The 22,415-nt window shown below is 43.4% G+C and overlaps 2 protein-coding genes across 2 annotated transcripts in view; one reads left to right on the top strand and one right to left on the bottom strand.

Annotated features, from left to right (window-relative positions):
* The first annotated feature begins 3,623 nt into the window (after window positions 1–3,623).
* kcnq3 (potassium voltage-gated channel, KQT-like subfamily, member 3) overlaps window positions 3,624–22,415 on the top strand; it is a 115,302-nt gene continuing 96,510 nt past the window's right edge. The window contains exons 1-2 of the mRNA XM_072364053.1: window positions 3,624–3,813; window positions 4,310–4,744. Of these exons, the coding sequence (XP_072220154.1) occupies window positions 4,431–4,744 (314 nt within the window). The 5' untranslated portion in view covers window positions 3,624–3,813; window positions 4,310–4,430. The remainder of the gene's footprint in view (window positions 3,814–4,309; window positions 4,745–22,415) is intronic.
* LOC140269026 (E3 ubiquitin/ISG15 ligase TRIM25-like) lies at window positions 5,906–7,672 on the bottom strand. Its single transcript, XM_072364052.1, has one exon. The coding sequence runs from the start codon at window positions 7,631–7,633 to the stop codon at window positions 5,960–5,962; it is 1,674 nt and encodes a 557-aa protein (XP_072220153.1). The 5' UTR covers window positions 7,634–7,672; the 3' UTR covers window positions 5,906–5,959.

Here is a 22,415-nt window from a genome sequence, read left to right as displayed (position 1 = left end):
ACCACCTCTGGGACTCTTCTGTGTGTTCTTCTGTCTGGTCTCGTTGCAGCAACCCTGCAGCTGATGTAATATTTACTCTCTTTGTGCAGCTCCTGGCCCTCTGGGTTCTGCCTCAGACACCTGCAGGAACATCGATGTTCAGTGATATTCGGTTTCCTGCAGTTCAGTTCAGCCGCTTCAACAATACTTTAGTAACTGGCAAAGAGAAAAATGGGAAAAATTTGTAGAAAATATGAATCCGTCGGCAAACATTTAGAAAGTTGAAGTGTAGCAGAGAGGAAGGCGAGTTGGAAATCTTCAGAGGTCGCCATCAGTGGGTTGGGGTGTTGTAAAAACTTAGCTGATGATGTCACACTGATGATGTCACACACAGTGTCAGCAGGTCACACAGGTGATGTCACGGTTTATGTTCTGTTCCATGTCTCGTCAGTTCCTGTTTTATTTTGAAAAATCACTCACCTTCTCCTCTGGTTTCAGGTATCTTCCCCTTCCTCCCGTGTCAGACGTCTGATTGTCTTCCCTGATTCCCAAAGTGTTTTCACCTTTCCTCACTTTGCTCTCTTTTCCTCCTGTTTAATTTCTCAAATGATTTTATGTCCATGTGACATTATTGTGGTTATTAACTTGTGTTTCCCTGTTCCAGCAGGTATCCTTTGAATGGTGTTATGGTGTTTTTCCCCCCTCTTTTCCCTCTTTTCTGTCTTCTCAAACCCCAGCTGGTCGAGGCGGATGGATTCCTTCCTGGTTCTGGTTCTCCCAGAGGTTTCTTCCTGGTTCTGGTTCTGCCAGAGGTTTCTTCCTGAGTCTGGTTCTGCCAGAGGTTTCTTCCTGGTTCTGCCAGAGGTTTCTTCCTGGTTCTGGTTCTGCCAGAGGTTTCTTCCTGGTTCTGGTTCTGCCAGAGGTTTCTTCCTGGTTCTGGTTCTGCCAGAGGTTTCTTCCTGGTTCTGGTTCTGCCAGAGGTTTCTTCCTGGTTCTGGTTCTGCCAGAGGTTTCTTCCTGTTAAAGGGAGTCGTTCCTTTCCACAGTCCCTCAGGCTCAGGACGGGAGATTGGACTGAAGACAAGTTTCGGTCCAATCTGTTGGTTTCCTTAGCTTGGATATTATTTTTGAATTGGCTCCATATGAATTAATTGGATTATGATTGGCTTGAATTGGACTATATTATATAAGTGCCTTGAGATGACAATTGTTGTAATCTGGCGCTATATAAATAAATTAAATTGAATTGAATTGTTCCCCTTGGTCCCTCATGTGTTTAAATAGTCTGTGTTTCCCTTGTCTTGTGCCAGTATGTCTCCTTTTGAGCATCATTACCAGCCGTTCGTCTTGTCCCTTGAACCCACGAGCCTGCAGTGCATCTTGTTTTGTAATTTATTCTTATTCCTAGTCATAGTTTATTTATTCCAACACTGTTAAGTTTCATAGCTTTGTTTTTCCTCCATTTTCAAGGAGTGATTTTTCGTTGTTACCATTCCTAGTCGCCTCCGTTAAAGGAGAGCTTTTAGTTATCGCTAAAGTTTCATAGAGCCTCTGTTTTGTTAAGAGTGCGCCTTTTGTTTTATTCCGCCTCTTTTTCAAGTGATATTCCCAACAATTTGTAGGTGCCTAAGAGCATCTTCAATTCAGCGTAAAGCAGCAATGAAAAGAAAAGAATGATTCCTGCTTTTAAATGCTGGTAAAAGTTCACATTTGGAGGCCAGAGTAACACATCTGTCTGACAGGACATCAACTTTCTATCTTTAGTTTTTAAACTTGTTGTATTGTTTTGTTTTGTTTTCAGTCTCTTCTTCTGTTACTTTTGGTTTAAAAATGAAGAACTACACAGTTAGGTACATAGATTACTAAAGTAACAGTACTTTTTGCTCTTTGGCTTCCTCAGAGATTAAAGCAACTCTCCATCTGAGCCCTGCACATGCACAGTTTCACATGTGGATTCGTTGTCTCGCTCCTCATCTCGCCATCGCCTCCTTCCACTTACACACCTGTTTCCAGTCTTCTATCCATCCTCCCACAGTGTTTGCACAGACATTTCTTTTATCTGTCTCTCATTTAGTTCTTTTGGAGGTTCCTGAGTTTTCTGGACATCTTCTTCAGCAGCATCTTTAGTTTGATTTTGTTCAGTAAATACATCCTTTCACCATCCTCCCGTCCACATTTGGATCCACCACCATCTCGTCAGCCATGGATCGCAACAAATAAAGTTATTGATTTCATACTGGAATCGACCGATGTCTGCATCTGTCTCTGATTCACAGCCTCCTCAGAAAAAAGGACTAAATGACTGTAATTTTAAGAGCGTGTCTTTGCTTTGTTAAGTGTTCATAGCATTTCTGTTTTCCTCCCAGTTTGGAGAAATTTTATGTTTTGTAACTTTCATAGCTGTGCTCCTCCTCCACGATACGGAGGAGAGCGCTTTTCTTCTAGGGCTGCAGGAGAAAGCCTCTTCTCTCTAAAAAGAACATGGCAGCACAGCTTAGGTTTGCAAAGCTGCATCTGAACAAAGCTCAAGACTTCTGGAACAATGTCCTTTGGACAGACCAGAGCAAAGTGGAGATGTTTGGTCCTAATGCACAGCAGCACGTTTGGAGGAAACCAAACACAGCATATCAGCACAAACACCTCATACCAGCTGTCAAGCACGGTGGTGGAGGGCTGATGATCTGGGCTGGTTCTGCAGCCACAGGACCTGGGCACCTTGCAGTCATTGAGTCCACCATGAACTCCTCTGGATACCAAAGTATTCTAGAGTCAAATGTGAGGCCATCTGTCCCACAGCTAAAGCTGGGCTGAAACTGGCTCATCAACAGGACAAAGATCCCAAACACAGCAGCAGATCTACAGCAGAATGTGTGGAAAATAACAGAATCAAGGTGTTGCAATGGTCCAGTCAGAGTCCAGACCTCAGCCTGACTGAAATGCTGTGGTGGGACCTTAAGAGAGCTGTGCAGAAACCAATGCTGCAAACCTCAATGAGCTGAAGCACCGCTGGAGAGAAGAGTGGCCGAGATTCCTCCAGAACCATGAGAGAGACTGATAACGTCCCACAGGAAACCATCACTGCAGCTCACTGCTGCTGAAGCAGCTGCTACAGGCTGCTCATCAGCTTCTGTTCAACAAATAATGAAACTGAAATACGTAGAGAGATTTTATTTTTGGACTAGATCATTTTTGGGTTCAGTTTGCAGTCCTCTTGTCGTGATTCTGTTTTATTAATTCAATTTTTCGGCGCTTTTTACTCTAAAAATCATCAGATTTGAATGTTTTTGGAACACTGACGCACGGACGTGTTGTTTCACTGTTGAAAAACTGAGTAAAACGGCTTCTTATCTCCGCAGCATCAAACTAATAATGTACCTACACATGTTTACAGCCCAGCGTGCATGCATGTGCATGTGAGCATGCATGTCAGCATGTCGCGCGCTCTGCTCGCCACAGTCTGAGCTGACATGCGTGTTTTCCTCCCGAATGCATCAAGGTGTAAGCAATCTTCCCGTACGTGCTTGCGTAAGGGGCGTGCATGCAGACATGCACACGTGTGTGAGTGTACGCGCACGTCACGTCCGCGCTGCTGCTAATGAAAGCCCGGTCCTGCTTCTCTCCCTCCTCCTCAGTTTCAGTATCGACCTCCCTCACGCAGCATCTCTGCTCTTCATCCTCGGTCTCCACCCTCCTCCTCCTCCTCCGTCGCCGCCTCAGCGCCGCTTCCTCTGCAGGTGGATGGAGGCTGGAAGCCCCGGGGACACGCGCCATGCACGGGATCCGCCGCTGGTAGGGCTCGGCGCGGCTGGTCGGAGCTGCCGTCTCCTCCCAGAGGTATCTGTGTTTTCTGCGTGTTTGTGAGCGAGGATGCGCCCCAGTGCTCGGTCTTTGTCTCATCGGTTTCTGTGGGGGGTTTTGGGAGGATAGGGCTCTTTGGGAAGTGGGCATCTGTTTCTTGGTTCTCCTTTAATTGATGAATATGTCGCCAGGCTTCAGCGGGGTCTGATTCCAGGTGTGTTTCGCCTCTTGTTGCGCAGAATCTGTGAAATATTCCTGTAAAGGGAACTAAAACCGCGCTGTGGTGCGCAGGAGTGAGTTTACCCGACTTTGTGGTGATCTCACCTCGCGCACTGAACCGATCACCGTAATGCTCTCGTGTTGCTCTCACCACGAGGGCGTGTTTTAGGTGCGTTTTTACGCACATTTGTACAGTTTCATGTCGGATTCTGCTCATAAATGCCGATGGTTTCTCCAACTAAGAGGTGTAACGCTCCTTCTGTCTCTCTCCTCCTCCCCGACTCGCTCCATCACTCCTCCTTCTGTTTTCCAGTCAAACTGCTGAGCACCTCCCTTTGCACATCCTTAAATGACCCGCGGCTGAGGACTGGGTGTCTCAGGATCCAGCGCCCGGATCATGGCATGCTGCCCACACCGGGCTTCCAGCACTGACCATGGGGCTCCGGTCCAGGACCGTCGCTAGTGGCTCGGAGGAGCAGAAGAAGACATCCGGCGCTCCTCCCGGGGATTTACTGGACCAAAGCAGCGGCGGAGCGGATAAGGATGGCGCCCTGCTGCTGGTGGGTCCGGGCCGGGAGGATTTCAAGCGGGGCACTCAGGGCATCGGCATCGGGCTGCTGGCCAAGACCCCCCTGAGCTACACCCGGCCCATAAAGAGGAATAACATCCGCAAGAGGAGGATCCAGAACCTGATCTACGACACGTTGGAGAGGCCGAGAGGATGGGCGCTGCTGTACCACGCGTTCGTGTGAGTACCCGAAACAGCACGTGCGTGGTGATTGATGGCTGCTTGTTGGGATTGAATGAGCTTGAGAGGACCGAGTCTCGGGAAAAGAGAGGTGTTGCAGTCCGTTTATTATGCCTGGTGGTTGCAACTGCTGCTCCGTTACGCAACTTCACAGCAGGAATCTGTTTCCTAAAATGTCTCTGGTTTGTTTGTGTGCGTGCGTGCGTGCGTGTGTCTGAACTGAGGCTTCAGCTCCGCTGTGGCGCGCGCGCGTGCGTCCTGGAAATGTAAATTCATCCGGTCGTTGTGTGGATTGTTGTGCTTCTGAAACTTTTAAACCACTCAAACCCACCAAAGTTACATAAGCGGCGCTCCAGCAGATGCTGGAGTGAGAGCCGCGTTCACTCCTCTCTGCTCAGCTGTTTTTAGCTCATGATTCTGATTGTTTCTGCCTTGATTAAGAGCTCATTGAATGAGTGGGCTGTGCGATTGTGAAACATCCGACTGAGTGCTGGATTGTTTTGGTTTAAAACGTTAGAAAGTCGTGGAGAAAAGTCAGTGAATTGCTGCATTTTAAACAGCTGCCACTTTTCTTTGCTGGATTTTTCCTCTTTTCTTAAGGACATCACTTTCAGATGCTGTTCACCTGCTGGAGATAGTTTTATAGATCAGCAGATGAACAGTTGAAAACATTTCCAGCAGGTCCTTTTTGTTCTCCTATTAGACTGCTATTGTATCCATGGTAAAGCTGTTAAAGAAAAACATCAGAACAACAGAGCTCACAGGATAATAACTAATAATCTGAAGCTTGTGGATCAAATCTTTCTGAGTGAGAGACGCAGGAAAGAAAAATTCAAAGAAAACTGGACAAATTTCTCTGTGATGAAGCTGTTTTATTGAAGAAAGTCAAATATTTTCTGCTCTGAACTTTGTGCTGTTACAGGAAAACTGCCTCAGTTATACCCTCACATCAGTTTGACATTTTCTCCGTCAGATTTCACGAAGTGGAAGAGAAACAACAACATACAGACACATCAACACAAGCATCCAACTCATATTTAGAGCTCAGAGAAGTTTAGATTTTCATGTGGAGAAATATTTCTGTGAATAAAACTCATCATTAGCAGTGATATCCTCCATGGCTGCACAAACCCAGGAAAAAGCAGCAAATAAACAGCAAATAAGCAGCAGAACAGCAGCGCAGAGACATCACAGCAATGAGCTGTCAGGATACCTTTATTTCACTTTACACAACTCTGCTGTGGATCCAGAATAATAAAGATAAATCCCAGCATGGAGCGGCTGAGTGAATGTGGTCTGGACTCTGTGGAGGAGAGTCATGGTTTCAGAGATGCTGTAGAAGGACAGAATACCTGCTCTGTGATCCAGGTACACTCCGACTCTGGAGGATACAGGACCTGAGATGGAGGTTTTCATGTTATTGTACCTAAATTCATAATGGTTTTGGTAACAATCTAACGCCCAAGATTTGTCATTACGACCAAATCCACATTCATTCCCACCTCCTGTTTTGCTGATATTCTTGTATGCGACTGCTACACCAACTCCTTCCCCTCTCCTCTCCACCTCCCAGTAACAGCGTCCAGTCAGACTCTCTCTGCTCAGGACCTGAAACCATTCAGTGAATCTGTCTGGATGATCAGAATAAGACTGAGGTTGTTTCATTACTGTCACTTTTCTGTTCCCCTCTGACAGTAACAGACGTCTGTTTGCTGTGTTTGGATCCAGTGTGATTTCACATGAATATTTTAAGAAGTCAGCTCTGCTCTTTGGTTCTGGTTCTGACAGTAAAGCATCCACCTCAGTGCCTCTCAGTGAGCTGTTGGTCCATTCCTCTCTCAGGATGTCCTGTAGTTTCTCTCTGAGCTCTGACACAGCTGCTGTCACAGCCTCAAAGTGCCTCAGAGGACGGATCTTGATGCTGGATGAGGGTGTAGACTCCCTGAGTGCTGACACTGAGGGGCAGTTCTGCAGAAACTGGATGTGATCCTCTGTGTGTGAGAGCTGCTGCAGCTCAGCATCTTTCCTCTTCAGCTCAGTGATCTCCTGCTCCAGCTTCTCCTGAAGCTCTTTGACTCGACTCACTTCAGTTTCCTGCTGGGATCTGATCTGCTGCTTCACCTCAGAGCTTCTTTTCTGGATGAGACGGATCAGCTCAGTGAAGATCTTCTCACTGTGCTCCACTGTTTTATCAGCAGACTGATTGATGGCCTCCACCTCCTGCTGAAGCAGCTTCACATCTTTCTCTCGGTCCTGGACTCTCTGCTGGATTTGTTGTCGCCTCCCCTCCAGCTCTCTCTGCCTCTCAGTCCTTTCTGCTGCAGCTGACACTGTGTCGTGGCCTTTATGTTCCTCCACAGAGCAGAGATAACAGATAGACTTCTGATCAGTGCGGCAGAACATCTTCATCACCTCATCGTGAAGAGAGCAGATGTTCTCCTGGAGGTTCTTGGAGGGCTCCACCAGCTTGTGTTTCTTGAATGTTGGTGAATCATAATGAGGCTGAAGGTGATTCTCACAGAAAGAGGCCAGACAGAATAAACAGGACTTGATGGCTTTCAGTTTTCGTCCAGAGCAGAAATCACAGGCCACATCTTCAGGTCCAGCATAGCAGTGATCAGCAGGAGCAGCTTGGAGTCCAGTCTTCTTCAGCTGCTCCACTAAATCAGCTAACATGGTGTTTTTCTCCAGGACAGGCCTCGGTGTGAAAGTTTTCCTGCACTGAGGGCAGCTGTGGATTCCCTTCTGATCCTCTCCATCCCAGAAGCCTTTAATACAGTTCCTGCAGTAGCTGTGTCCACAGGGAAGAGTCACCGGATCCTTCAGCAGATCCAGACAGATCGAACAAGAGAAGCTTTCTCGGTCCAGCTGAGCTCCTTTCTGCGCCATTTCTCCTCTCTGACTGAATAAGTTTCACTTCCTCAGAGCTGAAACTCCTCTGAGCTACAAATGATGTGTCGGTACATGTTGGTTTCACCCGTCATCAAACTGCAGATCTGAAGGGGAGGGAACAAGGAAACATGTGGGCAGAGCGGAGCTGTGAGAGCAGGAGGTGTGTTTTACACCAGTCTTCATGGTTTAAATACGGCTTTATTCTTGTTTCAATCACTTTGAAAAGAAGTTTAGCTTCACTTTCACAATGAATCATTGTGTTAAAGCTCCAGTTCCTCGTCAGTTTCTTTCTTAACAGAACTTTAAATGAAGCAGACGAGCTTCTCCTGAAATAATGGAATCAGTTGCTGCTTTGGATCCTAAATTTAAGATGAAGAATGACCAGATATAGGCTCTGGGGAGGATTCATCCCTCCATAAGACCTGTTGCCACTGATTTTCAGTCCACTTCTTGTGTCATTTGGCACAGCTCAGCCTTTTCTCCCTGTTTCCCTTCCTTAAGAACGGCTTCTTGACAGCCACCCTTCCATGGAGACCATTTCTGATGAGGCTTGGGCCAACAGTAGATGGATCAGCTGAAGGTCCAGATGCATCTCTCAGGTCCTGTCAGGTCACAGCTGGATTTTTTCCTCTTTCTTAAGGACATCACTTTCAGATCCTGTTCATCTGCTGTAGATAGTTTTTTAGGCCTGACTCTTCTTCTTTTGTCCTCCACTTGTCCAGTTTCCTCAAATGTTTTAAGGACACACTGCACACCATGCTGAGATATGCCAAGTTTTCAGCTAATAGCTCTTTGGGAATCACCTTGTTGCTGCAGAAATCCTATTTTCTGTCTGTCAAACTGTGTTTTCTTTGCTGTTTTTCATAGATGCAGCTGAAGAAATGGGAACAAATGATGTGTCTTTATGACAAAGTGCCTAAAGATCCAGTTTAAAATGGCTTCTTTGCTAAGTTGTCTGTTCTGTGTCGACACAACACTGGTTCATCCCTTGAGTTAGGAGCCTTTTCTCTGCCTGAATGATTCAGCCCAGTCCTTCTGCCAATGTCCAAAAAGAAACTCTGAAAGACCTTCAGAACAAGAAAGTGTGGCTGATTTAGAAGGAAAATGTAAATAAACGGGGGCTGGATCAGAAGTTATAAACAGGACTTTAAAACCTAAGATTTCCAGAATATTTAAGAAGACAGTCCATAAAGCTTTGTGCTCATGAATCTCTGTCTGAGTTTGAGTTGCATAACTTTGTCTGTCAGCTGCTGCCAGAAGTCCTCTCGTCTCCCAGATTACAGTTAAAGCTCTGAAGGCCTGTCAGTCTCTGTCCTTCCTGTAGTAACCTGTCATGAAACCAGATGAATCCAGCCAGGTTTTACATTTAATAGCACAGCAGGTAATTCAGAGCCGTTCCCTCCATTTGGCTCTCAGCTCGTTTTCAGATGCCTTCGTTATGATGCAGTAGTTAATATTCTCCATCTGTACCTCAGAGCTGTTGACCTTTTCCTCCTCCAGTTCTTATTGGGTGTATTTCAGCTCCTCTGTGATTTATAAATGTCTGCTCTGTCCGTCTGCCTAAACGACAGCTTATTCCAGTGATGAAAATCCCTTTTTGTTTGTTTGATTTTCACACTTCTTTACGTTCATCGTTGCAAACAGTCGGCAGCAGCAACAAGAAACCACTTCCTGTCGTCTTGTTTTTTATTTGTAATATCATATTTCAGCCAGTATTTACTCATTATTGATGTTTTGATTCATTAATTCTACCCTTTTGACATTTTGTCCTCAAATGATGACTGAAAAGTCTGTAAAAAAAATCTCTGAATTTGGCTTTTTAAATAGGCCTTTTATCCACCTTTAATTTAAAAAAAATTTGCTAATTCTATCATTTTTTAGCCTGTTTGCATGGAAAATGACCAATTTTTATTCTTTTTCTGCTGATTCTTTGGTTCCAGGTTCAGTTTTTGTTGGAAATGTGGATAAAATATCAGCAACTGGACGCAAACTCATCAGCTGCAGCAACTACTGACAAAAAATCACCTCCTTTACTCATTTTTTTCATTTGTACGTCCTATTTCAGCCAGTATTTACTGGAGATCTTATTTCTAACCTTTTGACATTTTCTCTTTAAAAATTTACCAAAAAGTCTTTAAAAATCTTTGAGTTATGTGTTTTGAATAGGATATTCATCCAGTTTTATTTAACTGTTCTCATCATAAACAAAACACATTGCAAACTTATTCACTTCTTGTAGCTAAAACTACATTTTTAGGCTGTTTTCATGCAAAATTACCAATTTTTCTTCCCTTTTCTGCTGGTTTCTTTGGGTCCAGGTTGACTTTTTGTTGGAAATGTGGCTAATATATCAGCTACTGGTTTCCATCACACATAGAGCACCGTGATGGTGCAATATTAGGCCATTTACATATAATTTGTGATTCAAAATAGTTTGAAATCTTAGATTTTATTCACAGATCCACTTCATCTGTCGTTGGTCTCGCTCATTCGGTCTTTTTGGCTAATTTTTGGTGAAACGCGCTGTTTTCAGCCAGGGAGCTTTGAGGGAAAACACCCGCCATCATGGTCAGGTCGACTGGCCGCACGCGTGTTTTCTCATCAGCACGTGCAACTCCCAATATGGCCGCTCCATATGGGCCGCCGCTGGCGTGGCAGCGCGGCTCTTTTGTCAGCTGACATCACACAAAGTGCAGCTCTGATAGAGAGGAGAGCCTTTGGCAAATTATCCTCAGGTGTCGGGTTTGGTGTGAAACTGTTTCGGCTCGCGGCGGGTGAACAACGCACCGCTCGCTTCTGATGATGTCATGTAGTGTCCGCTGGTTTCTGAGCTGCTGCAGTCTTTAAATCAGAAAATGTGCCTAAACACGTTATTTTACAACAGTACACTTCCTCTCTTAAGGCAGTCGTCTGATTTTGTGTGACTGTATGTGATTTTATCTTTCTGTAGAGCTCCACCGTCGCCCAAAAGCACGTTAGTTCGAACTTGGCGTTGGTTAATCCGCAGCTGAAAATAGTCCCCCACAGGTGCACCGTTTCATACTTTTAAAAGCTTGTCTTTTATAAAAGTTCTTGGTTTGGAGGTTTTCTTTTAAACATTCAGCGCTGGGCTATCATCTGTTGGATAGTTCCTGTACTTTTAGCTACACCACAAACACGTCGCAGATCATCAGATGATTATTTTTGTTGATTAACCTTGAGTAAAGTGGGTGAAAATATCACTTGGTTTGTGCAAAGGGCGCATTTAGATTGAACTTAAAGTTTCACTCCGCCAGAGAAAAAATGTTCCTTTTAGTATGTCCCTACAGATTAGTGTCGCATCATTTCCAATGAGCCTCATCTTTAATATATATCAGCATTTCTTGATATATTGACATAATGATTTAATTGATGACTCGCCGGAAAGTATCGGACCTTCCTTGTCGTGTTTAAGGGCAACAAAAACCTACAAAAGTCAGTGTTGTAGGAAGGTACGGGTCCTTCTGCCGTGTGATTTCATTGAGGACTGAATAGCTAATGAATTTCTGAAAATGTTTAACTTTAAATGTTTAATTTACCAATTTTATTTATTTTTCTGCTGCTGCTTTGGGTCCAGGTGGAGTTTTTGTTGGAAATGACTAAAATATCAGCGGCTGGTTTCCCATCACACTTTAAGCAGCACAATGATGCAACATTGTGTTCATTTACATCTAAAACTGGTTTTAAATCTGACATTTAACTTACAGAAAGCCTTTTATCTCTGGTCGGTCTTGTTTATCCGGTGTTTCTGGCTAATCTTTGGTTAAACAGACAGCTACACCCCTTCCTGCAGCCGTGCAGATAGCGACAAGTCTGAGGAATAAATAACTAACTAAGACAACATTTCTGTGAAGCAATATTTTTGGAAAGCTCCTGTACATATCTTCTAGAAAAGGCTGTAAAATATTCACTTTTGTGCTGTTGTTATTGTCATCTGGCTGAGGCGTGATCGTGTTTTCAAGATAATAGCTAGAAGCTGAAGTCATCTACATGCCTGTGTTAACAGAAAGGCTTCAGACGGACATAAGTCTTACCAGTTTGTTCAAACATCTGTAACTCAGTCCCAGCATATTCATTTACAGAACAAGAAAGAACTTATATGATATAGTAGCTTTTAGTATCTGTATTTGTAAAGTTGCTCATGGTTTTGTCATATATTGCACCATAGTAAAGAAAATAAAATATAAGGCGGCATAAGAAGGAAAAAAGGACTTGATTCCTACATGCGTTTGATTACTTTTCTATTTGAACTATTTGAACATAAAGACATGATTTCCGGAACTGTTGTTAAAGAATCTACATGAAGCAAAGGTTTAAATTGTCAGAGTAGCTGCAGCTGTAAACTGCAGCTCACTGGGTGTCTTACTCGAGGGCACTTCAGTGATTCCTACTGACAGCAGGCGAAGCATTATTCATGCTCTTCACCCACAGATTGGGATGCACAGGCAACACTTCAACGTGACATATATGGGAAAGAGGGAAAAGTGTGATGAGGATTAAAGAGCCGAAATGGTTTGGAAACGACCGCAGATGTAGATGCATGAAGATGAGGACAGAATGAGTTTCTGTCACGAAAAAAGATGTGAAATGTATATAAGTATCTCTATTTAAACCTTAAACAATGTGAAAAGTTGTAGTTCTTTATGTTGACCTGAATATAAGATAAAAAGTGTAATTTCACCCTTCTTCAGTCAGGCTGGCACAGTGAAAACCCAGATAATTGAATTTAAGACCTCACGCCGCAGAGGTTGTTGTTATGAGCTGGATGACTTCGGCTCTCTTTGGTCCACCTGTAATTCAGGATGCTCTGACACCACCTGAGGAAGTTTGAAACTGATCAAAACCTGTCTGGAACGAGTCCAAAACTACCTGAAATGAATCGAAACCTGTCTGGAACTAGTTCAAATCTACCTGAAATCAATCAAAACCTGTTTGGAACTAGTTCAAAACTACCTGAAACCAATCAAAACCTGTTTGGAACAAGTCCAAAACTAACTGAAACCGATCCAAACCGGTTTGGAACAAGTCTAAAACTACCTGAAACCGATCCAAACCTGTCTAAAACTACCTGAAACTGATCCAAACCTGTCTAAAACTACCTGAAACCGATCAAAACCTGTTTGGAACAAGTTCAAAACTACCTGAAACCCATCCAAACCTGTTTGGAACAAGTTCAAAACTACCTGAAACCGATCAAAACCTGTTTGGAACAAGTTCAAAACTACCTGAAACCAATCAAAACCTGTTTGGAACAAGTTCAAAACTACCTGAAACCGATCAAAACCTGTTTGGAACAAGTTCAAAACTACCTGAAACTGATCAAAACCTGTTTGGAACAAGTTCAAAACTACCTGAAACCGATCCAAACCTGTTTGGAACGAGTTCAAAACTACCTGAAACCGATCAAAACCTGTCTGGAACAAGTTCAAAACTACCTGAAACCCATCCAAACCTGTCTAAAACTACCTGAAACCGATCCAAACCTGTTTGGAACAAGTTCAAAACTACCTGAAACCGATCAAAACCTGTTTGGAACAAGTTCAAAACTACCTGAAACCGATCAAAACCTGTTTGGAACAAGTTCAAAACTACCTGAAACTGATCAAAACCTGTTTGGAACAAGTTCAAAACTACCTGAAACCGATCAAAACCTGTTTGGAACAAGTTCAAAACTACCTGAAACCGATCAAAACCTGTTTGGAACAAGTTCAAAACTACATGAAAACGATCCAAACCTGTTTGGAACAAGTTCAAAACTACCTGAAACCGATCCAAACCTGTTTGGAACAAGTTCAAAACTACCTGAAACCGATCAAAACCTGTTTGGAACGAGTTCAAAACTACCTGAAACCGATCAAAACCTGTTTGGAACAAGGTCAAAACTACCTGAAACCAATCAAAACATGTTTGGAACAAGTCTAAAACTACCTGAAACCGATCCAAACCAGTCTAAAACTACCTGAAACCGATCAAAACCTGTTTGGAACAAGTCTAAAACTACCTGAAACCGATCCAAACCAGTCCAAAACTACCTGAAACCGATCAAAACCTGTTTGGAACAAGTTCAAAACTACCTGAAACCGATCAAAACCTGTTTGGAACAAGGTCAAAACTACCTGAAACCAATCAAAACATGTTTGGAACAAGTCTAAAACTACCTGAAACCGATCCAAACCAGTCTAAAACTACCTGAAACCGATCAAAACCTGTTTGGAACAAGTCTAAAACTACCTGAAACCGATCCAAACCAGTCCAAAACTACCTGAAACCAATCAAAACATGTTTGGAACAAGTCTAAAACTACCTGAAACCGATCCAAACCAGTCCAAAACTACCTGAAACCGATCAAAACCTGTTTGGAACAAGTTCAAAACTACCTGAAACCAGTCAAAACCTGTTTGGAACAAGTTCAAAACTACCTGAAACCGATCCAAACCTGTTTGGAACGAGTTCAAAACTACCTGAAACCGATCAAAACCTGTTTGGAACAAGGTCAAAACTACCTGAAACCGATCAAAACCTGTTTGGAACGAGTTCAAAACTACCTGAAACCGATCAAAACCTGTTTGGAACAAGGTCAAAACTACCTGAAACCAATCAAAACCTGTTTGGAACAAGTCTAAAACTACCTGAAACCGATCCAAACCTGTCTAAAACTACCTGAAACCGATCAAAACCTGTTTGGAACAAGTTCAAAACTACCTGAAACCAGTCAAAACCTGTTTGGAACAAGTTCAAAACTACCTGAAACCAGTCAAAACCTGTTTGGAACAAGGTCAAAACTACCTGAAACCGATCAAAACCTGTTTGGAACGAGTTCAAAACTACCTGAAACCGATCAAAACCTGTTTGGAACAAGGTCAAAACTACCTGAAACCGATCAAAACCTGTTTGGAACAAGTCTAAAACTACCTGAAACCGATCCAAACCTGTCTAAAACTACCTGAAACCGATCAAAACCTGTTTGGAACAAGTTCAAAACTACCTGAAACCAGTCAAAACCTGTTTGGAACAAGTTCAAAACTACCTGAAACCAGTCAAAACCTGTTTGGAACAAGGTCAAAACTACCTGAAACCGATCAAAACCTGTTTGGAACAAGTTCAAAACTACCTGAAACCGATCCAAACCTGTTTGGAACAAGTTCAAAACTACCTGAAACCGATCCAAACCTGTTTGGAACAAGTTCAAAACTACCTGAAACCAGTCAAAACCTGTTTGGAACAAGTTCAAAACTACCTGAAACCAGTCAAAACCTGTTTGGAACAAGTTCAAAACTACCTGAAACCGATCAAAACCTGTTTGGAACAAGGTCAAAACTACCTGAAACTGATCAAAACCTGTTTGGAACGAGTTCAAAACTACCTGAAACCGATCAAAACCTGTTTGGAACAAGGTCAAAACTACCTGAAACCGATCCAAACCTGTTTGGAACAAGTCTAAAACTACCTGAAACCGATCCAAACCTGTCTAAAACTACCTGAAACCGATCAAAACCTGTTTGGAACAAGTTCAAAACTACCTGAAACCAGTCAAAACCTGTTTGGAACAAGTTCAAAACTACCTGAAACCAGTCAAAACCTGTTTGGAACAAGGTCAAAACTACCTGAAACCGATCCAAACCTGTTTGGAACAAGTTCAAAACTACCTGAAACCAGTCAAAACCTGTTTGGAACAAGGTCAAAACTACCTGAAACCGATCAAAACCTGTTTGGAACAAGTTCAAAACTACCTGAAACCGATCAAAACCTGTTTGGAACAAGGTCAAAACTACCTGAAACTGATCAAAACCTGTTTGGAACGAGTTCAAAACTACCTGAAACCGATCAAAACCTGTTTGGAACAAGGTCAAAACTACCTGAAACCAATCAAAACCTGTTTGGAACAAGTCTAAAACTACCTGAAACCGATCCAAACCTGTCTAAAACTACCTGAAACCGATCAAAACCTGTTTGGAACAAGTTCAAAACTACCTGAAACCAGTCAAAACCTGTTTGGAACAAGTTCAAAACTACCTGAAACCGATCCAAACCTGTTTGGAACGAGTTCAAAACTACCTGAAACCGATCAAAACCTGTTTGGAACAAGGTCAAAACTACCTGAAACCGATCAAAACCTGTTTGGAACGAGTTCAAAACTACCTGAAACTGATCCAAACCTGTTTGGAACAAGGTCAAAACTACCTGAAACCAGTCAAAACCTGTTTGGAACAAGTTCAAAACTACCTGAAACCGATCAAAACCTGTTTGGAACAAGGTCAAAACTACCTGAAACCAATCAAAACCTGTTTGGAACAAGTTCAAAACTACCTGAAACCAGTCAAAACCTGTTTGGAACAAGTTCAAAACTACCTGAAACCGATCAAAACCTGTTTGGAACAAGGTCAAAACTACCTGAAACCAATCAAAACCTGTTTGGAACAAGGTCAAAACTACCTGAAACCGATCAAAACCTGTTTGGAACAAGTTCAAAACTACCTGAAACCGATCCAAACCTGTTTGGAACAAGTTCAAAACTACCTGAAACCGATCCAAACCTGTTTGGAACAAGTTCAAAACTACCTGAAACCAGTCAAAACCTGTTTGGAACAAGTTCAAAACTACCTGAAACCAGTCAAAACCTGTTTGGAACAAGTTCAAAACTACCTGAAACCGATCAAAACCTGTTTGGAACAAGGTCAAAACTACCTGAAACTGATCAAAACCTGTTTGGAACGAGTTCAAAACTACCTGAAACCGATCAAAACCTGTTTGGAACAAGGTCAAAACTACCTGAAACCGATCCAAACCTGTTTGGAACAAGTCTAAAACTACCTGAAACCGATCCAAACCTGTCTAAAACTACCTGAAACCGATCAAAACCTGTTTGGAACAAGTTCAAAACTACCTGAAACCAGTCAAAACCTGTTTGGAACAAGTTCAAAACTACCTGAAACCAGTCAAAACCTGTTTGGAACAAGGTCAAAACTACCTGAAACCGATCCAAACCTGTTTGGAACAAGTTCAAAACTACCTGAAACCAGTCAAAACCTGTTTGGAACAAGGTCAAAACTACCTGAAACCGATCAAAACCTGTTTGGAACAAGTTCAAAACTACCTGAAACCGATCAAAACCTGTTTGGAACAAGGTCAAAACTACCTGAAACTGATCAAAACCTGTTTGGAACGAGTTCAAAACTACCTGAAACCGATCAAAACCTGTTTGGAACAAGGTCAAAACTACCTGAAACCAATCAAAACCTGTTTGGAACAAGTCTAAAACTACCTGAAACCGATCCAAACCTGTCTAAAACTACCTGAAACCGATCAAAACCTGTTTGGAACAAGTTCAAAACTACCTGAAACCAGTCAAAACCTGTTTGGAACAAGTTCAAAACTACCTGAAACCGATCCAAACCTGTTTGGAACGAGTTCAAAACTACCTGAAACCGATCAAAACCTGTTTGGAACAAGGTCAAAACTACCTGAAACCGATCAAAACCTGTTTGGAACGAGTTCAAAACTACCTGAAACTGATCCAAACCTGTTTGGAACAAGGTCAAAACTACCTGAAACCAGTCAAAACCTGTTTGGAACAAGTTCAAAACTACCTGAAACCGATCAAAACCTGTTTGGAACAAGGTCAAAACTACCTGAAACCAATCAAAACCTGTTTGGAACAAGTTCAAAACTACCTGAAACCAGTCAAAACCTGTTTGGAACAAGTTCAAAACTACCTGAAACCGATCAAAACCTGTTTGGAACAAGGTCAAAACTACCTGAAACCAATCAAAACCTGTTTGGAACAAGGTCAAAACTACCTGAAACCGATCAAAACCTGTTTGGAACAAGTTCAAAACTACCTGAAACCGATCCAAACCTGTTTGGAACAAGTTCAAAACTACCTGAAACCGATCCAAACCTGTTTGGAACAAGTTCAAAACTACCTGAAACCAGTCAAAACCTGTTTGGAACAAGTTCAAAACTACCTGAAACCAGTCAAAACCTGTTTGGAACAAGTTCAAAACTACCTGAAGTCCAAAGATGGTGTAAAAACGAGCCTGGAAATGTAACCAGTATAAATTCAGCTACGAAGCCAAACTATTAATAAATAAAGCATCTAAACAGAGTTCAATATCAAGTATAAAAACAGTTTAAAAAGGTCCACAATCAGCTTTGTGAGAAAGTTCAAAACCAATTGTCCAAAATAATCCTGAAACCAGTCTAAAACAGTACAAAACCAGTCGTAAAACTTGTTTTAAAAAGTCTAAACCAACTTTAAAACTGATGGGCTGTAAGGGAAACAGGAAATGTTTGACATCAGCACTTTGACCTGCCATCCAGGTCCCAGAATGCAACACTGCATTAATAACTTCCTCTTTACACCTCTCCGTGATGCTGTGTCTTTACCCAAAAAGAGAAGCTCGTGTATAATGAAAAGCTGCTGGAAATCTTCATGTCAGAGGAACCGACTCGGCTCAGTTTTCTTTCATCTCAGCAGGAACTTAATTTAGCTTCTTTGATGTCAAAAAGAAAGAAAAAGCTGATAAATCGCAGGCGAGTTGCTGCTTCATTTGATCCGCTCTGATTTAGCTGAATCTGCAGCAAGCTTTTTTACTGAAAAATGAAGCAACTTCCTGTCTGAATCCAGACTGAAGGAGATCACATCTGTCTCTCCTGCAGTTTCTGTCTTAGAGCAAATATTATAATATATATAATGAAAGCTTCTCCATATCCTTTCTTTCATGTATATTCTGAATGCTGAGCCTCATTCCTGCTCACACCTTTCTCTAAAAACACATAAAAGTCTCATCTGAGCTCCGCTAACTGATCCTTCTCATGTAGAAACAAGCTAATGCTGAACATGACGCATTAAACTCTGTCCTGCCTTCTTTATGAATGAATCTGCAGTTTATTCTGTGTGGATTAAATCTGGTTTATCGTCTGACTTCAGCGTTCGGACCCGTAAAGTTCTGCTCAGATTAAACGGGCGCCGTGGGCTGGAGACTGAAGGTGACCAGCTCTCATCGGCGGTTAAACGGAGCAGATAAACCAATAAGATGGTTTGATCCCAAAGATAAAGAAATAGCTGAACTTTTATGATAAAGAGGCAGTTTAGGAAGGAAAGGGAAGAAGAAAGGAAGGAAGGAAGCACCGAAGGAAGGAAGCAGGAAGAAAGAAATGAGGAAAGGAAAGAAAGGAAAGGAGGAAGAAAGAAAGGAAGCAGGAAGAAATGAAGGAAAGAAGAAAGGACACACTGAAGGAAGGAAGTGGGAACAAAGAAATGAGGAAAGAAAGAAAGGAAAGGAGGAAGGAAGCTACAAAGGAAGGAAACAGGAAGACAGAAATGAGGAAAGGAAAGAAGAAAGGAGGAAGAAAGCAAGGAAGCTAAGAAGGAAGCAGGAAGGAAGGAAGAAAGGAACCACCGAAAGAAGGAAGCAGGAACAAAGTAATGAGGAAAGGAAAGAAAGGAAGGAAGTGAAGAAGGAAGCAGGAATAAATAAAGGAAGGAAGAAAGGACACACCGAAGGAAGGAAGCGGGAAGAAAGAAATGAGGAAAGAAAGAAAGGAAAGGAGGAAGAAAGGAAGAAAGCTAAGAAGGAAGCAGGAAGGAAGGAAGAAAGGACACACCGAAGGAAGGAAGCGGGAAGAAAGAAATGAGGAAAGAAGAAAGGACACACTGAAGAAAGGAAGTGGGAACAAAGAAATGAGGAAAGAAAGAAAGGAAAGGAGGAAGGAAGCTACAAAGGAAGGAAACAGGAAGACAGAAATGAGGAAAGGAAAGAAGAAAGGAGGAAGAAAGCAAGGAAGCTAAGAAGGAAGCAGGAAGGAACCACCGAAAGAAGGAAGCAGGAACAAAGTAATGAGGAAAGGAAAGAAAGGAAGGAAGTGAAGAAGGAAGCAGGAATAAACAAAGGAAGGAAGAAAGGACACACCGAAGGAAGGAAGCGGGAAGAAAGAAATGAGGAAAGAAAGAAAGGAAAGGAAGAAAGCAAGGAAGCTAAGAAGGAAGCAGGAAGGAAGGAAGAAAGGACACACCGAAGGAAGGAAGCGGGAAGAAAGAAATGAGGAAAGGAAAGAAAGGAAAGGAGGAAGAAAGGAAGAAAGCTAAGAAGGAAGCAGGAAGGAAGGAAGAAAGGAACCACCGAAGGAAGGAAGCAGGAACAAAGTAATGAGGAAAGGAAAGAAAGGAAGGAAGTGAAGAAGGAAGCAGGAATAAACAAAGGAAGGAAGAAAGGACACACCGAAGGAAGGAAGCGGGAAGAAAGAAATGAGGAAAGAAGAAAGGAAAGGAGGAAGGAAGCTACAAAGGAAGGAAACAGGAAGACAGAAATGAGGAAAGAAAGAAAGGAAAGGAGGAAGAAAGGAAGAAAGCTAAGAAGGAAGCAGGAAGGAAGGAAGAAAGGAACCACCGAAGGAAGGAAGCAGGAACAAAGTAATGAGGAAAGGAAAGAAAGGAAGGAAGTGAAGAAGGAAGCAGGAATAAACAAAGGAAGGAAGAAAGGACACACCGAAGGAAGGAAGCGGGAAGAAAGAAATTAGGAAAGAAAGAAAGGAAAGGAGGAAGAAAGGAAGAAAGCAAGGAAGCTAAGAAGGAAGCAGGAAGGAAGGAAGAAAGGACACACCGAAGGAAGGAAGCGGGAAGAAAGAAATGAGGAAAGGAAAGAAAGGAAAGGAGGAAGCGGGAAGAAAGGAAGGAAGAAAGATGTGAGAAAGAAGCAGAAAGAGAAGAAGAAAGGAAACAGGAAAAGAGGAAGAAAGGAAACAGGAAGGAATGAAGGAAGTAAATATGTGGCTGTTGTTGTCTTTCTGAAGCTGCCAGACTGGCTTCTGTTGCTTTACCCGACCGTACGCTGACTCTGTCCTCTACACACAAAGGGATCCTGACGTTTTTTAATGTGATATAAATGTAATTATAATTATATTCTCATTATATTATATATTATATTATATTATATAATTATATTCTCATTCTATATGAGAAAGAAAGATGGAGGTTTTCTCCCTTTAATTCCAGATTAAATCTCCTCTTAGCTTCAGCTAGAAGTGAAAAGAAGGAGTTTCAGTCTGACAGTAAAGTTTCCCCGATCAGAATCCTTTCATTATCTCTCCACTTAAAAAACCAAACTGGATATTGATCTGGAAGACGAAGCCTAAAAGGTTCCACTCGTGTTATTAAAGCCTAAATTATGTATGGCGGCCAGCGTTGAACAGGAAGCTTTCCTCTCAGTGGTAACTTTCACCTGCTTGTGACATCACTCAGTCGCACACTCGGGTCAGATGAGGGTGTTTTTAATTATGAAGCTAATTAAAGTGCCGTTAATTAATGTGATCAGATTCAGACGTGATTAGAGGCGTTCAATGACAGATGATAGAATGGGATTCTTTATTAATTCAGTCGCCCAGGACTCCCACTGTTAGCGCATCAGGCTGTTTATGGTAACCAGCTGCGGATTCAGATCAGGGCTCCCTAATGGACTCTGTGGTTGTGGTCATTTAGATTAATGACATCCATCCTCCATAAATGTTGCTCCACTGGGAGCTTGGCTCCACCCGTTCAGGAATTAAATGTAACTCCGTTAACTGTAAGGTCAGTCACACATGGATAATAACGAGGGGGGAGGGAGGGAGGGAGGGAGGAAGGGAGGGAGGGAGGGAGGGAGGGAGGGAGGGAGGGAGGGAAGGAAGGAAGGAAGGAAGGAAGGGAGGGAGGGAGGGAGCAGGGAAGGAAGGAAGGAAGGGAGGGAGGGAAGGACGGCAGGGAGCAGGGAAGGAAGGGGATAAGCCAAGAAGGGAGGGAGGAAAAAGGAAGGGAGGGAAGGATGGGAGGGAGGGAAGGAGGGAGGGAGGGAGCAGGGAAGGAAGGAAGGAAGGAAGGAAGGAAGGAAGGAAGGAAGGAAGGAAGGGAGGGAATAAGCCAAGGAGGGAGGGAGGAAGAAGGAAGGGAGGGAAGGATGGGAGGGAGGGAGGGAAGGATGGGAGGGAGGGAGAAGAAGGGAGGGAGGGAGCAGGGAAACAAGGGAATAAACCAAGAAGGGAGGGAAGGAAGGGAGGGAGGGAAGAAGGATGGGAGGGAAGGACAGGAAAGAACAGGGAAGGAAGGGAATAAGCCAAGAAGGGAGGAAGGAAGGGAGGGAAGGACAGGAGGGAGCAGGGAAGGAAGGGCAGAAGGGAGGAAGGAAGGGAGGGAAGGACAGGAGGGAGCAGGGAAGGAAGGGAAGAAGGGAGGAAGGAAGAAGGGAGGGAGGGAAGGATGGGAGGGAGCAGGGAAGGAAGGGAATAAGCCAAGAAGGAAGGGCAGAAGGGAGGAAGGAAGGGAGGGAAGGACAGGAGGGAGCAGGGAAGGAAGGGAATAAGCCAAGAAGGGAGGAAGGAAGGGAGGGAGGGAGGGAGGGAAGGACAGGAGGGAGCAGGGAAGGAAGGGAATAAGCCAAGAAGGAAGGGCAGAAGGGAGGAAGGAAGGGAGGGAAGGACAGGAGGGAGCAGGGAAGGAAGGGAATAAGCCAAGAAGGGAGGAAGGAAGGGAGGGAGGGAGCAGGGAAGGAAGGGAAGGAAGGAAATAAGCCAAGAAGGGAGGGAGATAGGAGGGAGGGAGGGGAAGAAAGAAGCAAGATAGTAAGGGAGGGAGTTAGGAAGTGAAGAAGGAAGGGGACAGGAGGAAGGGTTTCTTCTCAGCTCCTCGGCTGTGCGGTGACTCCTCTTTAGAGGCTCGGCTCCTGATGGCGGGACAGAATCCGGTCAGAGAGGTGACCCTGATGGCGAATGGATCAGGAGGTCGTTGGTG

This window comes from Leuresthes tenuis, unplaced genomic scaffold (genome assembly GCF_036924035.1).
Source record: "Leuresthes tenuis unplaced genomic scaffold, fLeuTen1.0.hap1 SCAF_14, whole genome shotgun sequence".
Taxonomy (NCBI): domain Eukaryota; kingdom Metazoa; phylum Chordata; class Actinopteri; order Atheriniformes; family Atherinopsidae; genus Leuresthes; species Leuresthes tenuis.
Note: the sequence above shows the minus strand (reverse complement) of the source record. Positions and strands in the feature narration are given on the sequence as shown.

Bases quoted from the DNA above. Each gene is read 5' to 3' on its own strand.
- LOC140269026 (XM_072364052.1), bottom strand. From the start codon at position 7,633: ATGGCGCAGAAAGGAGCTCAGCTGGACCGAGAAAGCTTCTCTTGTTCG.